The sequence below is a fragment of the Hypomesus nipponensis genome, chromosome 19 (assembly GCF_054491055.1).
Source record: "Hypomesus nipponensis isolate SF chromosome 19, ASM5449105v1, whole genome shotgun sequence".
Taxonomy (NCBI): Eukaryota; Metazoa; Chordata; class Actinopteri; order Osmeriformes; family Osmeridae; genus Hypomesus; species Hypomesus nipponensis.
Window position 1 is genome coordinate 2,263,524 of NC_140379.1, and position 26,477 is coordinate 2,290,000.

General features: G+C 46.6%; 1 protein-coding gene and 1 long non-coding RNA gene across 2 annotated transcripts in view; one reads left to right on the forward strand and one right to left on the reverse strand.

Annotated features, from left to right (window-relative positions):
- Positions 1-17,461: 17,461 nt before the first annotated feature.
- Positions 17,462-19,516, reverse strand: LOC146246515 (uncharacterized). The gene is made up of 3 exons (XR_014732200.1): positions 19,462-19,516; positions 19,260-19,358; positions 17,462-17,854 (listed from the first exon to the last, which is right to left on the reverse strand). It is a non-coding gene; the product is annotated as an uncharacterized LOC146246515 (long non-coding RNA).
- A 6,022-nt stretch (positions 19,517-25,538) lies between these two features.
- Positions 25,539-26,477, forward strand: part of LOC146246516 (chromodomain Y-like protein 2) — a 21,674-nt gene continuing 20,735 nt past the window's right edge. The window contains exon 1 of the mRNA XM_084683001.1: positions 25,539-25,739. Coding sequence (XP_084539127.1) covers positions 25,716-25,739 — 24 coding nt within the window. The 5' untranslated portion in view covers positions 25,539-25,715. The remainder of the gene's footprint in view (positions 25,740-26,477) is intronic.

A 26,477-nucleotide genomic window follows, 5' to 3' on the forward strand; every position in this document is an offset into this window, starting at 1 on the left:
TACGGGAGGATTATTTGGCACAGACGATTTAAGAGTCACTGGCTGTTGTATGAGATAGAACAGCACCACCTAGTGGTCAACATCGGAAACGTCAACACGCGATAGCCAGAAACAATTTATGGCTTGAATTCATAATCAAAAACAATGTTAGTGTACCATTGTTTACCATCATCTACCCTGTATCTCACTGTACCTACTGGTACTGTACATTTTGGATGTTTGCATGTTATTGGGGCGTTTACATGTCATTCATCCTGTCCAACTGAACATTCACTCTATGAGTCCACTCCATAACCAGTCAATCATTTTAGTTAAATTCGATTTATTGTAAGAATTTTGTGTAAATAACCTAAAAGTAAAAATGTAAACGGGTGAACAATTTCAACCAGGTAAGTTAGTGAGCTGTTCTGTTCTGGTGTGACGACAAGAGAGCAGCGAGGCTCATGGGGTTGAAAAACTACAACAGAAAAGTTTATTATTGAATCTCATGTTCTCACCTAAATGCAACCCTGTGTGTGTGTGTGTGTTTTCTCTATTTGGGAAAGCATTTAGTCTCAGGGCTGGTTAGTCTAGCAGTCGACAGCGCAAGCATGCCAACCACATTCCATCTCTGCTTTGTGTGTTTTCTCTTCAGGTGATGGATAGTAAGTGACTGTTTCCCTCGCCACTTTAAGGATCTTAAATGACTATAATTGCCTCAGAAATACACCAAAGTCTGGATTAGGCCTCCTATCCAGATGCAGGAAGCAGGAACAAGCAGCTGTCATGATATCTAAGATCTCATTATTTAAACCAGCCAGCTCAAGTGTCCATAAAAGACCTTCCAGCAACCACAACATTTGTTAAACACCCTGAGATTGTCGGCGGCTAAATTAGTCACAACCAAGAAGGGTTTTCTTTTAATACTTGTTGTTTTTTTTTCCTTTGTTGTTTGACTTTAGAGAGCTAACAATTTGCTGTAATCTATTAGCATCCGGCGATTAATCAAGTTGGTTGCCAGGCAGCCGGGGGCTGTTGTGATTTAGGGGGCCTCTGTCCGCGCTCAAGCACCTGCGTTTGGTTTGTTTCTGTTTCCTCCTGACCGTAAATCTGGCCGACCTGTCACCGTGCCGACCTGTCACCGTGCCATAATATTAGGCCAATAATCAAAGTCAATTATCGTCCTCTCGCCTTTCGTTCTCTCCCTCCCTCCCACCCTCTCTCGCTCCCTCCCACCCTGTCTCCCTCCCTCCCACCCTCTCTCCCTCCCTCCCACCCTCTCTCCCTCCCTCCCTCCCACCCTCTCTCGCTCCCTCCATCCCTCAGTCCCTCCCTGCCTTCCTCCATCCCTCCCACCCTCTCTCGCTCCCTCCCTCCCTCCCTCCCACCCTCTCTCGCTCCCTCCCTCCATCCCTCCCTCCCTCCCTCCCTCCCTCCCTCCATCCCTCCCTCCCTCCCTCCCTCCCTCCCTCCCTCCCTCCCTCCCTCCCTCCCTCCCTCCCTCCCTCCCTCCCTCTCCCTGAACAATGACAGACATTACACACAGAAAACACTCTCTCTGGTCTCTCTCGGGTCCCACAAATGGTCCTCGACACCCAAGATCTGTCTAGCATCTAGACTCTAGATGGAGACCTCCTCACCCACCCATTCCTCTCCTCTCTTCCATTCCTCTCCTCTCTTCCATTCCTCTCCTCCTCTCTCCCATTCCTCTCCTCATCCTGTCACCAGACACTGCTACATCCTGCTGTTGAGTGATAGATAGCCGGGCCCTCACAGCTTTCTTATTACTCATAAAGACTGATTACGCCACACTGAAGAGTCCCCAACCCCGCCTTACACATACACTCACTCCCCTCCTCCCCTCCCTCCCTCCCTCCCTCCCTCCCTCCCTCCCTCCCTCCCTCCCTCCCTCCCTCCCTCCCTCCCTCCCTCCCTCCCTCCCTCCCTCCCTCCCTCCCTCCCTCCCTCCCTCCCTCCCTCCCTCCCTCCCTCCCTCCCTCCCTCCCTCCCTCCCTCCATCCCCCCAGTGCACGTTGTCAGAAACAGCCCCACCTTCCTGGAGTCAAGCAGGCGTGTGATGGACGAGCGTCTCCCAGCGCGAGGCCAGGCTGGGTATTGTGCGTGCCACAGATCCTGTTTTACAGGGGCCATGATACATGTTGTTTAGAGCGGTCTAAGCTCCCGCCCCTGTCCCCGCCCCTCCCCTGTCCCAGCCCCCCCGCTGTCCCAGCCCTCCCCCTGTCCCCGCCCCCCCCGCCCCCCACCACCACCTATGCTGGTGTCAGCATCTGAACCCAGGGCAGGGATGAAGCTGTCAGATGGAGGGTAGTGTGAGATACAGAGAGACACATGCCAGTGCCAGAGAGAGACCTGCAGGTCTGATACCTTCCTGGAGGGGGGAGGACGAGAGAGTGGGGGTGAGGATGAGGGGATGAGAGGGTGAGGATGAGAGGGTAAAGGGATGAGGGGATGAGAGGGTAAAGGGGTGAGGGAATGAGGGGATGAGAGGGTAAAGGGGTGAGGGGATGAGGGGGTAAAGGGGTGAGGGGATGAGAGGGTAAAGGGGTGAGTGGTGAGGGGATGAGGGGGTAAAGGGGATGAGGGGGTAAAGGGGTGAGGGGATGAGGGGGTAAAGGGATGAGGGGATGAGGGGGTAAAGGGGTGAGGGGATGAGGGGGTAAAGGGGTGAGGGGATGAGGGGGTAAAGGGGTGAGGGGATGAGGGGGTAAAGGGGTGAGGGGATGAGAGGGTAAAGGGCTGAGGAGATGAGAGGGTAAAGGGGTGAGGGGATGAGGGGGTAAATGGGTGAGGGGATGAGAGGGTAAAGGGATGTGTTTCTGTGCTCTGTACTTCCTCTGCCCTTCAGCATGGCCCCTGAGGAGCCAGAGGACAGATGAGCTTTCCTAAAGAACCAGGTTGACACATGGACCCCTGTCCAGGTGAACTCTGTCCAACGCTATGTGGCTGTGTGTGTCTCACATCTCACACCTCCTCACACCTCCTAACAGCTCCTCTCAGCTCCCAGGATGAACAACACTGCTAAGCAACATTAGAACTCATCCATGAGGAACCTCCTTCAGAACTCATCTATTAGGAACCTACTACGCAACAATCTTTGATTTTAATCTTCAGCAGGTCAGTGATGAGGCTTTTCCACTCTTTGAACCATGTTGGTTTTTTTGATTGAATTAACTTCTTGGCAACTTCTCACCTCACATTAATTCAGGATCAAATAAATCTGATTTTGTTTTTCAACTGACTGTGGTAAAAAAAAAAAAAAAAAAACGAAAGCTCTTGCCAAACTAAACTGAAAGTCAGCCATTTCATGAGACTGAACTGTATGATTAACTCAAATTTGTTTTAGAAAGTCATCCATGTCCAAATAATAACGGACATATTGAACCCGGCTAGTTTGTCAAGGCTTCAGGCCCACTTCATGTCTGAGGCTAAACACGCCCCACCTAGGCCATAGACTGTGATCTGTTCATGTTCACAGGACCAGACCAGCAACATTATGTCCATGTAGAATCCCTCCTGTCTTTTTGCTGTTTCTTTCATTAACTATTCACCATCTTTCTGTAATATTTCCCAGCCTTTCAGCTAAACTGGCTCTCTTTTCATATATAACCTCTTTTGTCTATCTTTCTCTCCATCTTTCTCTTTTCTTTGTTTAAGTTCTTCTTGACTTTCACACCATGTCTCTATCCATAACTCTAGTTTTGTTTTTATTATAATATTATATTTAAAACCTCTAGCTCCCTCTCCTGCTCTCCCTCCCCCTTTCTCTCCCTCCCCCCTTTCTCTCCCTCCCCCCTCCCTCTCTCTGACAGCCTACAGGTGAGTTGTGAACAGTGTTCTCGTTGTTGCTGTTGCTCCCAGTGACCGGTGTGACACAGTAAAGGGAACCCCCTCTCTCTGAGGGTGTTATGACAGAAGAGACCCCCTGTCCCCTTCCTGTCTCACACCTCACACAGGAAGTCAGCACAAGGCCCAGTCAGGTGACATGCCCTGGGACCGTAACCACCTAGCAAGGCAGCGAGTCACACGTCAAAGTCTTTTCCAGGGAAACTGGCACAGATACATAACGTAAAACCCAACCATGTCTCAGGGATGCTCATGGAACAGAGTGTCTCACACACCTGTACGGAAAACTGAAACTCTGCCAAACTTACATAGAGCAACACATCATATATATCCTCTCCTCTCCTCTTATTCATTTACACCGACGCAACACCGGCCAATTTCATAGATGTCAAAACTATCCCAGAGTCCCTTAGAATCCCTGGTGTGAGAATAGACTTCCAGCCCATAAATCACAATCCCAGTCTCATGGTGTAGAGGGCTACCTTTCAACACCATCACTCACACACGCTGTTGCTGAGTGGATAGTGTGTGCCGCGCTCTGTCTCCCTGCAGAGTGAAATACGACCAAATACTTCTTTGTCACGCTGGTTATGAATAGATGTGTGTTGGAAAGGTACGCTGAAAGCGGTCATTTACCATGGAATGACACTGTTTTCAGCCACCACACGTAGCTATGGGAGAAAAAGAAAATCTATGATTGATTCAAACCAGCTTTGTCATTTATTTTTCTTTCCTACACCACCGTGGAATTAGGACCACATTGCAGCATTCTCACAAATCGAGAACCTTTTCTCTTTTATTGTCCCCGTAGTGGCTTCCCTCTCGTTCTTCAACTTGCCTTGTTTCCCTCGCCGCGTCCCTCCTGTCGGAGATTAGAGTTGGGGGATCAGGCCAGGGTGTGATTCAGGGAAGATGGGGAAGGGTGGGGGCTACAAAAACAAACTCCCCCAGTGTTGACTTACCTGACTTACCTACGTGACCCTCTCTCCCCTGTTAGCTCTGATTGAGGCGGGAGGAGGAGGGGGGGCGGGGAGGTCAAAGGTCAACTGTTAAGCAACTCAGGACAGGTCCCTGGAGAAAAGACCTGCTGGGGAGAGAGAGAGAGAGAGAGAGAGAGAGAGAGAGAGAGAGAGAGAGAGTTAGAGTGAGAGTGAGAGTGAGAGTGAGAGTGAGAGTGAGAGTGAGAGTGAGAGTGAGAGTGAGAGTGAGAGTGAGAGTGAGAGTGAGAGAGAGAGAGAGAGAGAGAGAGAGAGAGAGAGAGAGAGAGAGAGAGAGAGAGAGAGATGCAGAGACTAGTCTGATCTCATAAAAATCAGTTGCATTGGGAAAATAAACCTGTCCACACAGAAATGTATTATTGTTGTACTGGTTACATCAGACATCTTGAAATGGCTCAGTTCATTTCTAATAGATTCTGTATTCCACAGCTACATGTCACTGTAAGCTTGTCATTACTGGCACTGGTGTGAAATCAATAGGTCAACAGAGGGGTGACCAGAGGTCAAACATGTCGAGCTTTAAACAGTACAGTCTCACAAATAACCGTCTGTTATTTCTAAGACTCTGGATCACAGTAAGGTAGGAATCTCTAGCTGCATCAGTAGTTTGCTAGACAGTCAAAGTGTGAGTGTATTTCCATCACAATCTACATGGTTTGAGTTGCAAGTCAGAGATATCAGAGATATTAGAGAGATTAGAGATAAGAGATAGAGACAGGATGGAAGGAGTGTGGGCCGGTTATTCCGTGGCGGTTCCCTCCTTTCACAACCATCCTCCTTCTTCCTCCAGTCTCTTTCCACATCAGGGACCTTCCTTGCTATGCTCATACCAGCCTGCCACTGTTACAACATGCTGGCAGCTCTGCAGTATTGGTTGACTGGAACACACACACACACACACTCAGGGGCCAAAGGGATCTTGTAAGTAAAAAGTTTCACAATAGCTTTCAGTGTTAGTACAGTGTTGAAGTAGTGCACCCAGCAAGAGATTTGAAATCCTCTTTTCAGGATTGAGGAGTGGTGTGTGTGTGTGTGTGTGTGTGTGTGTGTGTGTGGTAAGGAATGGTAATCCGGTCTTCAGGACCAGCGTGGAGAGAGCCCACAGGCGTCCTCACACTAACTCGCCCAGAAACGCTCTGGTTTCTCCGAGGGGGCCCCCCTCCTCCAGCCTCCACCACATCCTGGACCCCACCCTCCCTGGGACAGAGGGGGAGAGAGAGAGAGAGAGAGAGAGAGAGAGAGAGAGAGAGAGAGAGAGAGACATATTAAGTAAGTAGGAGAAAGAGAGAGAGAGAGAGAGAGAGGGGGGAGAGAGAAAGGGTGGGTGAGAGAGTGGAAAATGAGGTAGAGAGACAGAGAAGGAGAGAGATGAGGAGAGCAACAGTGAAATATAGCGAGACAGTCAGAGTTGGAAGGAAAGAGAAGGAGAAAGAGAGAGACAGGGAGAGAGAGAGAGAGAGAGAGAGAGAGAGAGAGAGAGAGAGAGAGAGAGAGTATTGATGTTGGATTCCACTAAGACAGGGCGACAAGCCAAACTGCAGAAGCTGAGACTGCAGGCATGCCCTCCCAGCCTCCCCCAGCCTCCCCCACCACACAAAACCTCCTCTTCATCCTCTCTCTTCTCCAAACCGCTTATTCCTTCTCTCCTCCAACCAGCCTCTCTCCCCACTCATCTCCTCTCATCTAATCTACCTCTCCTCCACTCTCCCTCTCTTCTCCCTCTCCTTTCATCCGGACATGAATGAGTGCTTTCACTCTTGTACACTAGATGTGTTCCAGCATGTGTCAGAAGATCACTGTTCTGTTCTCCTCCTCCTCCCTCTCTCCCAAGATGTAGACATGAAGCAGTCTGAATACCCCCGCCCTGCCCACAAATCATCCCCCACCTCCATCCTTCTCTTCCTCTCGGTAATCTCCACCCCCCATCTCAGCCATTGTGGGCCGGGTTGAGGTGCGCACTGAGAGATTGCAGCAGAGCTTTAGAATCACTAATGTGCTGGCTCTCTTTGATTGAGTCTAGAGGAATCTCACAGGTCCAAGGAGAGACAGAACTTCACTAGCAGGCACTTCTGGACAGGCAGCAGAGGCACGGGTCCAGATGTTGCGGGTCGGTTAAACACACTCCTCAGGTACGTATACAGGCCACCCGCCCCAGCCAAGCGCTAGGTTTTTGTTGGCGTAGCTGGTCATTGGTCAGTGATCGATGAAAGGATGTGGTGGTGAAGAGGTGAGTGGATGGAGAATGTTTGAGAGGTTCCACAAGGTTTGAAAACTACTTTGTTATTGTCTTCCTTCATCCTCATCCTGTCTGTGGCTGATGTTCCTGGACACTGTGGGGCCCTGGGGGGCCCTGGGGGGCCCTGGGGGGCCCTGGGGGGGGCGCTGGGGGGGGGGCTGGGGGGGCCCTGAGGGGGGCGCTGGGGGGGGGCTGGGGGGGCCTTGGGGGGCCCTGAGGGGGGCGCTGGGGGGGGCCTGGGGGGGCCCTGGGGGTTTTGGCCCTGTAATTCTGACACCCCCCCCCCTCCCAGGCGATCCAGGGATGTCAGGGTTGTCATGTCAAATTGAGACCTATGACTTGTAATCACTGCAGTCACACACAGGGATCGTCGCTTGGAGAGGGGACGGGAGGGCAGGGGGCACCTCTGCACCATGTCCCCCCCCCATCTGACCCTCTCCCTCCCCCCATCCCCATCTCCTCCAGCCCCCCCTTACACACACACACACACACACACTGTTCATCCTTCAGTTCATAACCCCCGCCCCTTCCTCATGTTCTACCCCCAACCTGCCTAGCCATTGTAACCTCTCTCTTTCTTTTTTTTCCATTAATCTTTTCCTTCCTCTCCCTCGCTCTCTGATTACTGGTCAGCCCATCTCTCTCCCCGCCCGCCCCTGTCTCTTCTGTCTTTATGACATTATTACATGTCTTTATCACTGCCATCAATACTCCTGCATCCACACACACACACACACACACACGGCCCCCTTTACAAACACAGCAACCTCAGTCCACTAATCCATACCCCTCACTCTGCTTTAGGGCTTAGGATAGCTGTCTGGACCGGGCCCCGGGCATTACTTAGCGTTGTGTAAATACAGCATGTGTTCCGACAGAGAGAGGACTTTATGTATTATCTGTTCCCATTCAACACCGCTGCAGTTGTACTGGAGATGATAATGTGCATCGATTCCACGACGGCCCCTGTGTGTCATGTTCTTCAACGTTATTACAGGGTTTTGTCCTTGGAGGCGGTGTTCGATCATTTTGTCTAACCAAGCAGGTGGATGGTTTGTCGACTGTAATCAGATTGATCAGAGAAAGTTAAAAAGGCATCATCAAATCCAAGAGTCCATTTCCTGAACTGTTAATTTAGGAGAACCGGACAGATCAAGCAAAGAGGGGAGAGGTTTGGTGTGGTTAGAGAGAGGGAGGGGTGAGGAGGGGCAGAGGTGGGGTGAGCGAGAGGGAGGGAGGGAGGGAGGGAGGGAGGGAGGGAGGGAGGGAGGGAGGGAGGGAGGGAGGGAGGGAGGGAGGGAGGGAGGGAGGGAGGGAGGGAGGGAGGGAGGGAGGGAGGGAGGGAGGGAGGGAGGGAGGGAGGGAGGTGGAGAGAGAGAGAGAGAGAGGGGGCACGGAGGCATCATTTCCAAACACGTGTGTGTTAGTATCTTCAGCTCCCGCCTTGTTCCTGGTTTGCTGCGACTGCTGGTGACTGTCATTGTCTTCACTCGTTCAGACAACGACATGAGTAAACGTGCTTCTGCTTGGTCAAACATCCCATTTATTGTCTTACAGACAACTCAAAAATGTCTAACAAAAAATAAGCAAAACCTTTAACTGTGGAGTCCCCTGCACCACCTGGTCCCTGGTCTCGGCCTTCTGCCCCTGTCTGCACCTTCAGCCTCCCTCCTCTAGGGGGCACTGACACAAAACAAAGTAGAAAAAATGACTTAAAACAATATTTGGCTCTTACAATGTGAATATGCTTCGCATGTTATACTTTAGGAGTTGTTGTGGGGTATTAAGACACTAATTCATCCAGCATCGACTCTAATTAAACATGTTTTTTGAAGTATTTTTTACTTCAAAACATTATGGACATGATGATAAAATAGTATTATATTTTTGTGGGTGAGAACTTGATATAGTTGTTTCTGCAACCCCCTCAAATAATGAAACGTGCAAAAGACATGCAAATTAACCACAACATCATTATCACATTGTTTTGGGTGGGTTTGGGGGATATTACAACCGCGACTATATCACATTTTTTACCCGTTAACCAATTATATTCCCACACCACATGTTTGGTAGGCTCTGTTGGAAAACAGATTTTGAATAAAGTGCCCCTTTAATTACACAGTCTCTGTGACGGCTGTGGATATTCAACCCCTTGAGATTGACTTCATATCCACTCGTTTCCCTTTGCGATCTCCAGTGAGTCTGGGCTTCACACAAACCGATACTGAATTCAGATCATGTTTTTGAAGAGTGCATCATCTCCAGGTGTCGGGCAAAGGAGAGTTGACCCAGGAGGGGGGTGCTGCCTCCCAGCAAAGAAATCCAATTAAGTCTTGAATATAAATCTCACCGGTGAACTGGTATGCTAAAAAGCCCAACCGCTCCACTTTACCAGACATTTCCTGAGCGAGGATGATTCGTGCCAGCCTTTCCCAACACTGAGCACACACACACACAACACAGACCACAGCCATGGACGAACACAGCCAACTTTCTAACAAGTACTCACTAGACAGACAACCTTTAGATACTAGCCAGAGCTCATACAGAACATAGATTTTAGGGATAGCTCGATGGTGATAGTTATTATCTCAGTGGAGGCACATTTGAGAGCAAGAGGTCGCAGGTCCAAATTCCTCCTTGTGTCGTTTTGGATAAAAGCGTCAGTTAAATGTAATATATGATTATTATTGGGTTTTTAGAGGTGGCGGCGGTACGGCCGTGTCGTCCAGGGTGACGGAGGCACGTGGATGCTGCTGGTTGCACCTCGGCGCTTGGGAGATGAGGCAACTCGCGGCGACAGACTCACAAACTAGAACTGATGACTCTCTATTTCAAGCTCTACTTTAACCAGACAGAGATCGATAGGGGGGGGAGTACATGGAACATAAATAGAGTTCATAAATAGGCCTACACACACACACACACACACGTGGGTTTACCATGACACACACGCACTCTACACAGGGGGCGGTTGCTGTACGTCTTTACCAGACCTGGTGTGTTGGGGTACTCGACTCAGCGAACACACAACCCCACACACCGGACTGCATGTCTATCCGGGTGCGTTGCATTAAGTACAGTACATCAACGATTTCCATTCATAATTCAACGTTATAGAATCGCAAAAAGAGTCTGGCTGTGAGAAGGAAAGCCTCGGAGACTGCCTAGTCAGCCCTGGAGATGCCAGGGCTTGGGGCTGGAGCAGAGAGCAGGCGCCAGCCAGCACAGTAAATAACTGTTAGGCCAATAGGAAAGAGTAATGTACAAGGAATGCCACAGGCAGGTAAGTAACAGTCACTTAGGCCGGCGTAAGAGAATTAGGGTTGAGGAGAAGACACGGGCCTCTAATGGGAATGAATGGGAGCCATCAGAACAAGGTGGGCTTAAGGGAGGGGAGGAGGGGTGGGGGTTAGGGAGGAATCTGCCAGGAAAAACCATAGAGGAAGAGAAGCTCTGAGTGGATCTGCCAGGAAATACCACAGAAGTAGGGTGGCATAGAATCCTCTTTGAAACCATTTTCCTCAATTGCACATCCCTCAGATAGTGTACAGTGTGTGTGTGTGTGTGTGTGTGTGTGTGTGTGTGTGTGTGTGTGTGTGTGTGTGTGTGTGTGTGTGTGTGTGTGTGTGTGTGTGTGTGTGTGTGTGTGTGTGTGTGCGTGTGTGTGTGTGTGTGTATGTGGGTGTGGGTGTGTGGACGTGCTCATGACTGACGTTCACAGGGACTTGCCTTGATTAAAAAGAGGGAACATTAACATGTGCGAGGCATACACAGTTTCACAACAGTCGGCTTCAATGTCAGAAGAGCACTGCACTCATAGCAATTACTATTGACACCTTGCTAATTGTGGATGAATAATTAATTTTTTGTGTTGTGGAGTGCCCGGGCCGGTCAGGCTGAGTTGACTGTGGCAGGGCTGAACTCTGGAGCATTGGAACCAGGGCCCTAATTGCTAATTGGAATTAGGAGGATTCTATGTACACACACATACACACACATGCAAATATGCACACACATGTATACAAACTGTAGAACACACACACCCTAGACTAAAACATGTTTCAGCTTAGGTCAAGTTGACGGTTCAGGGGGCGAGAGACACCTAGACACAGTGAGAGGAGCGAGAGACACCTAGACACAGTGAGGGGGGCGAGAGACACCCAGACACAGTGAGGGGGGCGAGAGACACCCAGACACAGTGAAAGGAGCGAGAGACAACTAGACACAGTGAGAGGGGCGAGAGACACCCAGACCCTGAGAGAGGCGAGAGACACGTACACAGTGAGAGGAGCGAGAGACACGTAGACACAGCGAGGGGGGGAGAGACACCTAGACACAGGGAGAGGGGCGAGAGACACCCAGACCCTGAGAGGGGCGAGAGACACGTACACAGTGAGAGGGGCGAGAGACACCCAGACACAGGGAGAAACACGAGGCCACTGCTGCTAGTTATCTTGGGTGGCTAAAATATCCACAAGCCAAGATAACCAACTTAAGAAATGGGAACAATGTAAACAGACCCAGTTAACATGAAAGGCTGTGTGTGTGTGTGTGTGTGTGTGTGTGCGTGTGTGTGTGTGTGTGCGTGTGTGTGTATGTGTGTGTGTGTGTGTGTGTGTGTACGTGTGTGTAAATGTGAGTGTAGTGTTTGAGGCATATGTATGTATGTGTGTGTGTGTGTGTGTGTGTGTGTGTATGTATGTGTGTGTATGTATGTGTGTGTGTGTGTGTGTGTGTGTGTGTGTGTGTGTGTTGCTTCCTAGTTATGACCCAGGGGATTGTACTACTACTCACACAGGGATGTTTGTACAGAACGTGCCTGCCTCCAGCAGGAGTGAACGTGATACTGCCACGACTTCCAACAGCCTCTGAAAATGTAGGAAGTGGGGAAATTATTGTGTTTTACGACAGGAAGACAGATATTTATCAATCTGGACACTTTCCATAGGACATTCACAAATTGTGATAGAGTTGTATCCACTGTTACATTCAATGTTTATAGATTTCCCTGAAACTCTGTCACCAAGAATTCCTCGCTCATGATCAACATGACATATGACTGCAAACAAGATCTAATGTGATTTCATATTAGCGCACAACACCTGTAATTATCGTCAGAGAGCCGATACATTAGTGCAGACCTCCCTGGGTTCTGGAACGTGGAGTGAAATGAGCTATCTGTCCTGGTTAGGCCTGACAACTGATTCAGTCAGTTAATGAAGCACCATTAATTCCTTGTTGTGTCATTAAGCTGTGATGAAGAAGCAGCACTGTTCATCATGTGGAAGTTGACCTGTCAGTGAGGGCCAACTAGCAAGCCTGCCTTGCTGTTCAAAGGACAGACAGACAGACAGACAGACAGACAGACAGACAGACAGACAGACAGACAGACAGACAGACAGACAGACAGACAGACAGACAGACAGACAGACAGACAGACAGACAGACTGACAGACAGACAGACTGACTGACTGACTGAAAGACAGAACCTCACACACACAGAAAGAAAGTAACACAAAGATATTGCAACAGGGGCAGTTGAAGATTGATCTTATTTTGACATCAACTTACCCCTGGAATAGCCCAACCACCCTTATAGCAAGTAAAACTTTACCACTAACTTGACCACACAAATTGTAGTTGTAAACCAGCCCCTAACAGGTATTGGCTATGTGGTTGCATGCTTATTTAATTGATTCATTCATTACTTTTCTATTATAATTGGAAAACAATATGATGATATCAAGAGAAGAAGAATTGGTCATTTGCGTGAATTGAATGTCTGTGTGCTCCAGGTACTACATCCTGTTGTTACTATGGTGCAGTTACTATGGTCCAGTTGCTGTGGTGCAGTTGCTGTGGTGCAGTTGCTGTGGTGCAGTTGCTGTGGTGCAGTTGCTGTGGTGCAGTTGCTGTGGTGCGGTTACACCGAGTCCTTCAGCAGTCTGGTTGTTGCTGACGGCAGTGAAGAGTCAGAGTTTTGTGTGATACAATAGCTCCACCTAGTGAGGGATCAAGTTAACTACAGGTTATTGTGTCTTTCTGTGCTTAAGCGCACGGATATGCGTACACGTCACATACGCAAACACTCAAGTACAGACACACACACATACAAAGACAAACACACACATCTGGGCCAATGAAAGGGGCACAAAAAAAACAGATTTTCTTCCTAGACAGCTCTGGCCCGACAGGAGGGCTGACAGATGAAAGGCGCAGGAACTTGTCTTGGAGATGTTTCCTCAGGATGTTGTTGGGTCTTGAAGTGAAGCACAAACCGCTTGGTCAACAATCTCCGTCTAAAGTTTCTTTCAAAAATGTAGATGTGTACGCCAGCTCCTCTCTCTCATGTATTCATTAGGTTTTGGTGTAATGTCATGGGGGGATTTGTCAGTAGGCCTACTCAAACTCTACTATTGACCTCGCGGCTACTCGGGGTGTAACGTGCGGTGTCGAGGTTGGTCCAGGCCGTGTCATGTGAGGTTCTCTCTTCCGAGACAGGCCTTTTGGCCTAATGAGATGATGGGTGTGCATTCTGTCCACCTCAGCAACGGAGATGAATGAGATATGGACCCGGTTGGCAGAACCTCCACACCGCAGAATATATTAAAAACATGATTCCCCTTCAATTAATTACATGCCCAGCCAGCCTCACAACATTTCGCTGACCGGCAGCTTTTTTGCTCAGACATAAACATTATACAAAAATGCATTTTGGCGGAAACGTGCGTGAATCAGAAGTTGATTAAAGTTTTATTGGAAATGTATGGTTGTGATCGAAACGGCCTCGCGATCCATTTGTTTCTCTTTCGGTTGTTCGCAAGGTGGGTGATTTAGCAACGGTACTGAAAGAAAGGCTTGAGGGCTTCCCGTGGTCGGAGCTGAGAATTCCCAAAAGACCACCGCTCTGCTGTCAGTTATTTGTTTCCGTTGTAGTAACTGGCTTCAGAGAGAATGTTGAAATGTTCAACCTACATGTATGCAGCGATCAAACTCGTGTTCAAGAAAGTGGCTTGAAAAAAATACATATACCTATCCTCCAAGTCTTTCAAACGTGTGGGTATGGAGCAATTTTCCACACTTACATTGACAAGATTACCCTCTTATTGTAAAAGCATTCAACCTCTGATTTTATGTAGGCTACATCTTTTTTTAAATTAATATTATTTCCCCACCACACACACACACACAGTGAGAGAGGAAAGAGAACATGGGAAGTGAAGAAGAGCAGAGTGCAGAAGAGGCCTCATCAAAGGCAACCTTTCAAAACTTTTTTTGAACATAAAATGTTAACCTTTCGAAACTTGTCTTCGCAAATATTTTTCCAACCTTTTGAACCAATTTTTTTCTAACTTTTTTTAGTAAACTTTTGGTTAACTTTTTTTCAAATTGTTTCTTTCTTCAAATTGTTATATTTTCTTCAATAGTTTTTGAACACACATCACACTACACCAAAAAAAGTTGGACCAAAAAACAAAATTTGTTCCGAAAAATGTTTTGAAAATATTTGTTGCAAACTTTTATTCGAAAACATTTGTTCAACCTATTTTTCGATTTTTTTTTTTCAAAACTTTTTTCAAAATATTTTTCAACCTTTCAAAACTTAAACACACATACACCAGCTGCAACGGATGGAAGCACACTTCACACATTCCCTAAAACAATATGTCTATATCTATAAACATGCACTCAAATTAGAAATGAACAGCGTCAAACAGCGTCACTAAACCAGGGTTCAGACAAAGAATTCATGCATTATGTACTTAGCATGAACTGCCCTTGAGATGAACAGGAGATGGAGACAAATGTCTGTGCAGCTGAATGTTTCATGAGCTCTAAGGTTTCCTGTCCTCGTAACTCCTCCTGTGTTGCATCTTTGATCTTTACTTCTTTCCTCTGCGTGCAACCTCTCAGCCACATATATGCACTCTACTCTAAGATTTGTTTTCTTTCTGTCTCCTTCTCTCAACAATCCTCCTCCCCCTCTCTCCTCCCTGTCCTCTCTCCTCTCCTCCTCCCCCCATCCCCTCACTTCCTGTCTCACATCTCATCTTTTCCGCTCTCCTCTTATCTCTTCTACCTCTTCTCCTCTGTTTCCCTTTTCTGTTCTCTCCATCTCCTTCCCTCTCCCCCTTCCTTTCCCTTCCGTCTTCCTCGCTCTCTCTTTCCTCTCCTTTTCACTCCCCTCCGAATCCTCCACACTGCTCTCGTTTCCATGCACCCGCGTATCAAAGTGTATAATTTACATGCTTATCCAGTGGACCACAAGTAGCCATTTCCTGTTTACACACTTGGCAGTGGCAGCAGCCATGACGACAGCCAAATTGACCTCTCACACAGGAAGTAGTTTGTTGGCCAGTAGGTCAGCCCTTTTGTCCTTTCAAGATAAGACCAGCCACCCTGTCAGCCCGTCTGAGGGAACTGTGGATCGACTGGACACTGCAAGTTACAACTGTACAGTTTAGATAAGAAACAGAAAGCAACTACCTAACAGTCTTATATGTTTCTCCAGTTGCTTGTGCCTTTCTTACCAGATGTGTCGACCTTTGAGGAGTATTCTGAGTTCTATAAACTGTCTTCTTTAATCAACTGCCTGACAAGTATCAAACAGTGGTTATGTGACAACCTTTTGCTTTTAACCTCAGATAAAACATAAACACTAAATATAGCTGCAAGCAGCAATATGGGTTCCACCTTAAAATATTATAAAAATGGACAATGTAGAAGGTCGAGAGTTTGACAACAAGAGAGCAAATCGACTTCATGTTTGGCCAACAACAATAGGCTGAAAAGGGATTTGAACTCATGAGCACAAGGTTCCAAGTCTGTCTCTCTATCCTCTCTGCTACACACCAACTGTTGAGATTTTATGATTAGAAATGGCAAAGTATTACCTTTGGTCAGCTTTGGGACAAAGGTTAAGAAACTGTTGACATTTTAATGTCAAATTGCATGAAATTGCACATGGCACTACTTCAGAATGATGTCATCTCGAAGTCAATAAGGTTTGAAAACCCATCAGTCAAAATGATATTTGATTTATTGAGACAAAGATATTGAGGCAATGTGTACATTTACATAAATACACCCCTTTCAGCCATTTTGTATTGCATTTCTTATTCCATTTCAGCGTAGATAAAAGACACATCTGCCCACACACAACTTCCATGAACGCTGTTTCCATCTCTCTCAGTGCAGGTCATGCCAAGGCAGAAATGCTTGGTGGCCACTTATCGTTTAAAAAATGCCTTCCACATTCAAGACATAAAACGCAACACCGCTTACGGTATTTCTCATAGATGGCTTGATAACGGTTTATAGTGTTAGTGCTCCGACTGCGTGATATGACGAGATGCTAGTGACGCGCTAAGGTATCGGGGTTTCCTGCATTTGACAAATTTCTTCCCGATTAGCAAGCTATTTTTCCAAACGTTTTGTCAGCGATTGAACGGTAATGCAAGCTAGCTAAAACAATGTTGGTTAGCTTGGCTAAACTCGTTTTCATAGCAACAGAAATCAACAAATCAGATGAGTCGAACTTTATTCAGAAAGGGGGGGATAGCGGGAACATTAAAAGTGTAGGGTACAGTAAAAGTGAAATGGAACGCGTCTTTCTGCCTTGAAGCTGCGTGCGCATCATCATCAAGACCCCATGTATTTGTCAAGATAACATCCAAGCTAACAATTTTGCCAAATCTGACTGCAGCTTTGTATACCATATGTACTGTGTTATGGTTGTTTGAGTTAAACAACTTGCTCAATGAATTAAATGTCTGTTAAATGTCAAATCTAACTATAAATGTATAAAAGAGAGAGTTCCAATCAAATCTGAATTCTTTTAAACCTAGAAGTTTAAAAGACAACCTTTGCCTAAACTGACCTGCTCCAACTCAGAGAACTGAGTTTCAACATCCTTTTACACATTTAGTCTCTATTTTTTACTCTACTCTTAAGGCATAACTAGAGTGGGGGGTGGGGGCTTCACAGGGTGTCTACAGGTGTAAACAAGTTACATTTCAGACTACTTAAGATCTTTCAATACCACTTCCAAATGACATTAAAGACCAAACTACGATGGAAATACAAATCAAAAGTGGAAATATACAGTAATCTTCCCAAACACTGATGTCTGTTCAATATGAACAGTATGGAAAATGACAACAATCGGTTGAGTTTAAGAACATTGACTAAATGTGTGTAATGCAAAAGAATAACACAAAAATTGAATTGCTGTCCTAAATTATATTTTTTATTACACAATGGTGGAGGAGAAACCAGCAATTCCATGAATCCCATGGAAACAAAGGCAAATGTGTGGGAAGAACTGATGTGGAGCACAAATCATCCAAGAAGCAGTACTTCTCAATGAGTGGTTTTTATTCAGATGAATAATCATTGGATTCAGGTCAAAAGTCTATCACTTGAACTGGTTTCATCACTTACAGTAAGACAGTAAAAGTCAGCAGCTTGGCATGCTGGGACATGGAAAGGATTAAACATTTAGACTTTCATCAATGTCCTCAAAAAAGCAGTCTGCAGAGCTACTGTGTCTGTGGGGTGACTCTGGGCTGTCTCTGGAGGGCTGGCAGGCAAGGGCAAGCAGGGCCTACAGGCAGGCAGTCAGGGCAGGCCAGCTGGATGAAGCTGTCCTGGGGTCAGGGCTGAAGAAAAGCTGTCCAGCTAGAGGGGGGTAGTCCAGCAAGGAATCTGTTTTTTACTCAGCATCCTCTGTTGAACTCTGTTGAGCAGGCCTCTGCATGACCCTCCAGACCTATAAAAGTGAAGAAAGGATCCATGTAATTTGTGAAAACTAAAGCTTTTTACATCTACACTTGACATAAACTACAGTTTTGACTGTGAAATGCAGTGGCATTACTTGAACTTGAATCCAAATGTGTTGACCTGATGGAGACCCGGCCATGCAAAGTCACTCCAAACATTTGGCTCGATTCCAGGCTCTGGCAGGAGTATTTAGCTCTAAACTGGTCAATATACACATCTGACCAAAGACCAGCTTGACCTTTGCCTGTAAACAGTGATTCTGACTGTCAGAGACCTTTAACTAGGCTGACCAAATGAAACGAGCCTGGCTAACGTAGGTCGCTTTCTCAGGAAAATTACAAATGAAATAGGCTTGTTTTGAAAGATCCTATATACTGGCTATCTTCAGCAGACTCTAGTCTACAAAAAGCAGCCCTCCCTGACGTTTTGGGAGTAGAATTTTGTGAATTACGATATTGTTTACACACTGCCAGTGAGTGAGCGAGCCGAGTCTGTCATTGAGGCTAAGTCAAAACAATGTACCCGCGGGACGCAGTCTCACTCCACTTGCAAGTTTTCCACAAATCACAAAAATAATCAGAGCATCTGGCTTCTAGCTCACGATCTAAAGATCTCAAAGTGCTCAAACCTTCATCATAATTCAAGAGAAGTGTGGAGTGCGTAAATTTGGAGCGCGTGCTGTGGAGCAATTCAATTGAATTCAATCATGTATAGACATACCTAGATGAAATTGTTTATTGTACTTCCGAGTGATGTCGTCTTGAACCCTACTAGGTTTGAAAAACCATGAGTCAAAAATATATCAGATTTATTGACACAAAAATATTGAGGCAATGTGTACATTTACATAAATACACCTCTTACAGCCATTTTGTATTGCATTTCTTATTCAATTTGACCCTTTATAAAAACATGTATTCTGTAACAATCTCTAACAAATTTCAAGTCGTTTGGATTTTGAAGGGTTTTGAAGGTTGTAACAAATTTGGACAGTACAAGAAAAGTCTAACAATATGGGTCCTTGAGGCTTATTTTTGTTTCCCATGAGAAATAAGGCATGTATACAAATTTTCAGGCATTTTGGAGTAATGGGGCGCTGGGGAAATCACGTAGACTTTGAGCGTGTTTTATAGCGCCACCTATGGGCGCACATGGGCCACTAGCCGTCTGGGAGTAATGAGTGACCTGTTGTATCATTGGGTCAAATTGGAAAAAATCGGGTACAGGACTTTTTGAGCTATTGGGCCATTTAGCGGAGAAATATAATAATAATAATAAGAGGAAGAAGAATACTAACAAAAACAATAGGTTTCCTCCTACCGGAGGAACCCTAATTATTACCCCTGAAAGTAGAATCCCTCAGATAAAGCAACATATTGGGGACTTTGGCTCACCTGTCCAGCCGAGCCTCAGGAGATTAGGTGTCAGGTGTTTTTGATTCAGCGATGTCCTTGAGGCATCACTCTCAATTAGTTTGAAACTGTTTCTTCCAACTAAAGGAATATTTCAAAATAAAGAACACTAGTGTCACTGGGTGAATTGGAGATGATTATTCACGCTTTTATTTCCTCTCGTTTACTGTAATAGTCTATTTACCTGTTTGAGTAAGAAGGAGCTCGACTGTCTCCAGGCTGTTCAGAACTCTGCTGCGAGGCTTTTAGAGCATATTAACAAAAGAGCACACATCACACTTGTTTTAGCATTACTTCACTGGTTACCAGTCCAGGATATAATTCAATTTAAAATCCTTGTCCTCACCCTCAGAGTCCTGCTTGGAGAAGTTCCTCACTCCATCTCTGACTTGATACAGCTTCATACTCCTACCCATGGTCTGGGATCATTAGGTCAGAGGCCATTAGTGGTTCCCTGCACTCATTTTAAATCTGGAGGGGATCGATCATTCCGAGCAGTGGTTCCTAGGCTGTGGAATGTCTCATCTCCCTTTCTACGCTGTCTGACTTCTGTCAAAGCTTTTAAAAAGTGATTGAAGACTATACAAGCAGGCTTTTAGTTAGTCGAGGGTTTGTTTGTTTGTTATGTTAGGTGCTATACAAATAAACTTTACTTACTCGCTTACTATTACAACATTCTGTATACTTGTTTGAAGGGTTAAAGATGACCCACAGCTTGATAGAATTTGAACCCCCAAGTCTGTTCAGCATGAGGGTTTCCCCTCTTCATAGCATAGCAAGCTTGCATTTACACCAGTGAACCCTGCTGTTCACATCCTCAGCAAAAAGAGGTCAATGGCACACATCCTCTCAATGTTTTGTGTTTAAGTGTGTAAGTGTCATATATACACATGTATATGTGTTCTATACCTTTAAATACTGTACATATTCTCTCCCTCCTACTTTTGATATCTGTTGTGTCTCTCCCTCCCTCCCTCCCTCCCTCCCCCCCTCCCTCTCCCTCTCCCTCTCCCTCTCCCTCTCCCTCTCCCTCTCCCTCTCCCTCCCTCTCCCTCTCCCTCTCCCTCTCCCTCTCCCTCTCCCTCTCCCTCTCCCTCTCCCTCTCCCTCTCCCTCTCCCTCTCCCTCTCCCCCTCCCTTGTTAACTCGCTTGGTGCTGCAACCTGAGAAGCCCCAAAGTCTTCCAAGGGAACATTGCGGACCTGTCCCCCTCCTCTCTCCCCCCTCGCCCCGGTTTACAACTAGGTGGCAGGCCCTAGGGCTGCCGGTAATACTGTCCGTTCACAGTGTGTGTGTGTGTGTGTGTGTGTGTGTGTGTGTGTGTGTGTGGTCGATATTTGGAGCCTAAGACTCCGGGCCCCCATGAGCTGATGGGATTGGTTTCTCTTTTTGCCATCAACGCCCCCAGGGCCCGAGTGCTCCTTTTACTCCTCCTCTACTCCTCCTCTCCTTATCCGAGCCCTGCTCTACAGATGTTGCCGCCAAAACATTTCAATTTCCCTGCAGCAATAACTGCTGTCATGGCTTGTATTAATCCTTCACGGTGACGCTATCTCAGCGTTCATCGACAGACAGTCAGTGTTTTATGAGAGCAACTATAGAGACAATCAAACGCCTCGCTGCGGGTGAAAAACTAAAATCAAACCATTTATTTCCCTCACATTTGTTTGGAGCAACGATAGTTCGGCAAAGACAATCTGGCATTACTGAACAGTGAGTTGTCATTTCTCACAAGATGAAGGTGTCTTTGAAAACTGAGGCCTCTCTTACCAGCCGAATACTTTGATTTCACCGCTGTACCACGGTGAAAAGACAGAGGGAAAGCGTTTTTTGCAATGAGTAATTGCACATCAAAACTAAAGCTTACTCTGTGTCGGGAGAAATGATAAGATGTCATACAAACGTGTAAAACGCTTCTAATATGCTTCAAATTGTCGAGTGAAACATCAGCAAAATCCACCATCGTTAAGCAAACAAGTTCTGTTGACTCTGCTGTGTGACATTTAGAAAATGAACGACCCCCCCCCCCTCCTCCTCCCTCTTACCCAGTCTGTGGTGTGTGTGTATGTGGTGTGTCTGGCTGCGTACTTTAAGAGGATGTGACATGCAGTTTCACATTCACGCAGGCTGAATCTTCGGCTTGTCCTACAAAGCTCCCCGTGACATCGATTACACGGAGGGAAGGTGTCAGGTGAGAGGGCGCATACGGAAAGCTGGCGATGTAATCGCACGGTCGAAAGGCCAGTCTTTCTGCCATGCTTCGTAATTGTGTTGTCATCCTGACATCAGAAGGGCAATAACTTATTGCGGTGTTCAACCGCAAATAGCTATGAGCTGTTTGCTATTGCTCCACAGCGCCATGAGTCCATGACTACAAGTGTTGACACTCTTCTGGGATTACAAGGCAATTACCGAATCTCTGTTGTAAGGGTGCATTGCCGTTTTGACACTGTTGATTACCTCAGAACAGGCAAATACACTCATTCATATCAAGCATGACTGTGTCTGGATAAACCGCTAATTAACTAGTGGATTGTTTGTATTGTTTTACATTCAACAAGTCAGAGATGATTGATAGTGGTTCTAATATCACCTGCCACGGCAGAACACAAGAGGCAAATGAAACCATACTTTATCAATGATATGGATCAAATATGCTACAACATATTTGGGGTCACTATGGAAATGTCATAGTTTTCCATTGAAACGTACATGGAATTAGTTTGAATAGGACAGGTAGATAATTAATTGGAAGTAGTCATCAACAATATTAGAAATAGGGATCTTCACTCGAAAGAAAAATGATGCCCCTCCAAACTTTGCTTTGGTCACATAATCCTTCATCTGTGGTGGCCTTGCAGACCTTTGACATTCCGGTTGTCAGTTTGATGAGGGGATCTGAAGAGATTTCACCCCTTGAGTATCTCCCACAAGTTATATTGGCTTTATGGCCACTTGTAACACACAGCACCATACAGTCAAGCTGCTGCGCCAACAGCTCAATAGGGTTCTGGTGACTGTGCTGGACAGGGTTAGGGTGACTGTGCTGGACAGGGTTAGGGTGACTGTGCTGGACAGGGTTCTGGTGACTGTGCTGGACAGGGTTATGGTGACTGTGCTGGACAGGGTTAGGGTGACTGTGCTGGACAGGGTTAGGGTGACTGTGCTGGACAGGGTTATGGTGACTGTGCTGGACAGGGTTAGGGTGACTGTGCTGGACAGGGTTATGGTGACTGTGCTGGACAGGGTTAGGGTGACTGTGCTGGACAGGGTTATGGTGACTGTGCTGGACAGGGTTAGGGTGACTGTGCTGGACAGGGTTATGGTGACTGTGCTGGACAGGGTTAGGGTGACTGTGCTGGACAGGGTTATGGTGACTGTGCTGGACAGGGTTATGGTGACTGTGCTGGACAGGGTTATGGTGACTGTGCTGGACAGGGTTAGGGTGACTGGACATTCCATCATAGAGAGGCAACCAGCTGACTGCTTCACCCCTAAACAGTTCTTGCACTTCAGCTCTGCAAACAGGTTTTCTGATATTCAATTAGCCTTCTGAAACCCAACATGCCACTGGAGCACCAGAGTGATGGGTGACGAAAATGGGCCTCTGTGTTGACAATCGTAAAAAAATAATAGTTCATGAATATTGTCTACACTGATGCATTTTGTCATTTTAATTAAAAACAAGCTTTTCTTCCGAAAACAATGACATTTTGAGTGACCTCCAGACTTTTTAACAGTATTTTGATTTATATATGAAACTGTTTAATCAAAAAACACAACCGGTGCCTGGGCCCATCACACCTCTCGTGTCATTTGATGACACCCTAACCCTAAAGCTCAGTGGTCGGAGCATTTGACTGTGGATCAAGAGCTTGCAGGTTCCCTGCTTATCACTTTGGATACAAATCAATAAATGTTTATTATTTGATTGTCTATCACTAAAGCATGAGCCACCATCCATATAAAAGGATCTGTTTTAGTCCATCACAAGACGTCGAGCAGGGATCATTTAGAACCGTAATAAATTTCAAAGACGGAATTCACCCCATGCCGTCTACTTTGGTTTATTTGTACGAGTCAAACGTTGTAAAGTATAACCCTCCGCCCCGGTCTATGAGAAATACGATGAAGTGAAGGGCTTGCTGCAGAAAACTCTGCACTCACCCCCACAGCCCTCACCCCCCTGGTCACCCCCACAGCCCTCACCCTCCTGGTCACCTCCACAGCCCTCACCCTCCTGGTCACCCCCACAGCCCTCACCCTCCTGGTCACCCCCACAGCCCTCACCCTCCTGGTCACCCCCAAAGCCCTCACCCTCCTGGTCACCCCCACAGCCCTCACCCTCCTGGTCAACCCCTCCCCCCACCACCACCCCTCCCCTAGTCACCCCCACATCCCTCACTCTCCTGGTGACCCCCACAGCCCTCACCCTACTGGTCACCCCCCCCCCCACCCCTCCCCTAGTCAGCCCCTCCTACCCACCCACCTCCTCAGCCCCCATCTCGGCCACCCCTCCACCCCCCACCCCCCACCCCCAGTCACTCCCCCCACCACACACCCTCTGCAATACAGCCACCCCACCCACCCCTGGGTACCCCACCCTCCCACCCTCCCACCCACGGCCATAAGAGCAGCTTCATTCCCAAGAGTGCCCAGCGCTGAGTTGGCTGAGATCTATTCAGACAACACTTCCTTCCTCAGTCATTTCCTCCTCTTTCAGTCAGACTGTGTGCAGCATGTCGTCCCCCTTGTTTTGGAAGGCAAAACCTTTCACATGCCGAACTCTCAAGCGATGGAGCGAATGCTTGAAATGATCAACAAATATTATTTGCGGATTCTCAAATGGCTTTTTTTTCCACGGTTCAAACAAGGGTCCTTATTGCTGCATGAAGGAGTCTGTTCTGTCAGTCATTCAGACATTTCTCACCAGTCTGCTGCTCTGGGAGACACGTCGTTCCCCAGAATAAGGGGGTCGTGACAGAGAGCTGGAGCTCAGGACGAGGCAGAGGCTAGCTAACGAGGTCATAGGAAACGCCAACAAGCCCTAATTTCCCATCAACTGTCGGGTTAGCGACAGTTGGGGGTTGGGTGGTAGGGTGAGGATTGTGGTAAGCCACACACACACACACAGCATGTTACTGAAACGACAGCATGTAGAGCACTCTCTGAAAAATATGAAATATTGAACCTCATCATCGGTGTGTTTTCCTTTGCTGTTCACTGATGTGAATGAAGCCTCATGTTAAAACTGCACTTAATCACTGACGTGGCTGTTGATATTGTCACATTCACAGGGTGCAAAATACACCACCTTGCTGGCAACCTGCTGCAATAAAAATTCCTGCATGCAAATATTCAGTTCAACTGTTCAGAGACAGAGGCAGGTAAGTATGCTACACAACAGTGAGACACTTTTTTTTCCTTTTTGGTGAGCGTTTTGTACCATTTTTCCATCAACAATCCAGAGCCAAGAGATGTGTGTGGAATGACACAGGTTCAACCGGTTTTGAAACATTTTTCAAATCCACATGCATGTCAGTTTGCAAGGTGCATGTGGTCAAATACGAAAGTATAAAACTATAGACCTTCTAGACTACAGTGCATAAAACTACAAATCACTCCCTGCTTTTCAGACATGGACAGATTACTGATAGAAACCAGCCATTGAGACCATTAAGTGTGTGATTATAAGACAAAACTGTGAACTAAAGAAGATTAAGTCTGTCTGGTGGGTAAATTAAATTGTATTTACATGACATTTTCATTTAACTTCAAGACTCCTTTGTTTCTGTAATTTGACAACTAGGTGAGAACTGCTCTAAAAAAACGTTTGATAATGTTTGTATGGTTGGCATAAGGCATAATTAGGCTATTGATAAGTCTCATTGAATGATGTGGTATCCAAATGTCACCGATAAACAATTGTTTTCTTGTCACATTGCAGCATGATAGCCACAACACTAGGCTGTAATAATTCATCTGGGCACGATAAATCATCTTGGTTGTCGATAACATGGAGTGAACTGTAAATGATAGGAAGCTTAATTGGTATCATCAGTTGGCGTCTCCCCATGGAAGACACCCGTCATCTCCCATTGGTTCTTGAATATACGGCCACTTCACCAGCGCGCGGGGAATGGAGGCGCATTTCACACATGATCACGTTCACAGGTTGACTTATTTCAGTCATCCACTCGGGTTAAGAGTAAACAGCACCGCCCCAACCCTCGCTTGTTTGTTTTAAGTGAAGAGCGATCCATCGCGGAGCGCCGGGCTCGATTGACACTGTCTGCTGATCTGCTACTGCGGCTGGCTACGAAGGCTGTTCGCTAATACCCGTCTATCAGGGCTTTCACTGAAACACCGAGCAAGTAGGATCCAAAAAAAGACAAGAAGGCTGGCAAGAACGCCGCGCCGCCGAAGTCCGCACCCCACAATGGCTTCGGGAGACCTTTACGAGGTAGTGTACAACCCTTTCCAAAAGAAATACTCTGCGATAATGTAGAATAATGGAATTAGGAAGTAAGGGGAGGTCCTCGCGCATAGAGAAAAGCAATGTCCTAAGCCCTTTAAATAGGCGAAACTAACCAACCCTTCCAAGGTTTAGGAAGATGAGGTTCATTATTTTATCGATGTGTTGACTATACCTACTTTGTGTCGCTAAGAATGTTTATGAGTTTCGACATATAGCCTGTAGTTTACAGCAAAATTATTAGATGTGAACTCCCTATCCGTCGCGCGAGTTCAAAGTCGGGGTAAAGTGACAGTAGGACATGGTGAAGAGCGAGACTGGGTGATGGTTCCGAAGGTGCGCATGCCAAAGGAATACATTTTAAAAATATATATGTAGGCCTATATATATATATATTTATATAGCCTATTATAAGATATCCCAGAAGTGTGGAGGTGTGACTTTTTCATTGGCTGTTTGATGAACCATGGTGTTGAATTTAGTTTAGGCTATATTATTTGTCGTTGTACATTTGGTAAAGGGACGAATTTGATACTTAATCTTAATTTCCAGCGTAAAGTTGGACAAATGTTGGTTGGCAGCAGGATTGTTTGGGTCTCGCGCACCCAACACAACATTTACTCCTTGAAAAAGCGGTTGGGGTTTTGGTGCTTGAAGTTGTGTAGGCTCTGAGAATTACGTGGTTGTTTTGTTCGTTATTGACTTATACCGTTGACTTCAGCCCGT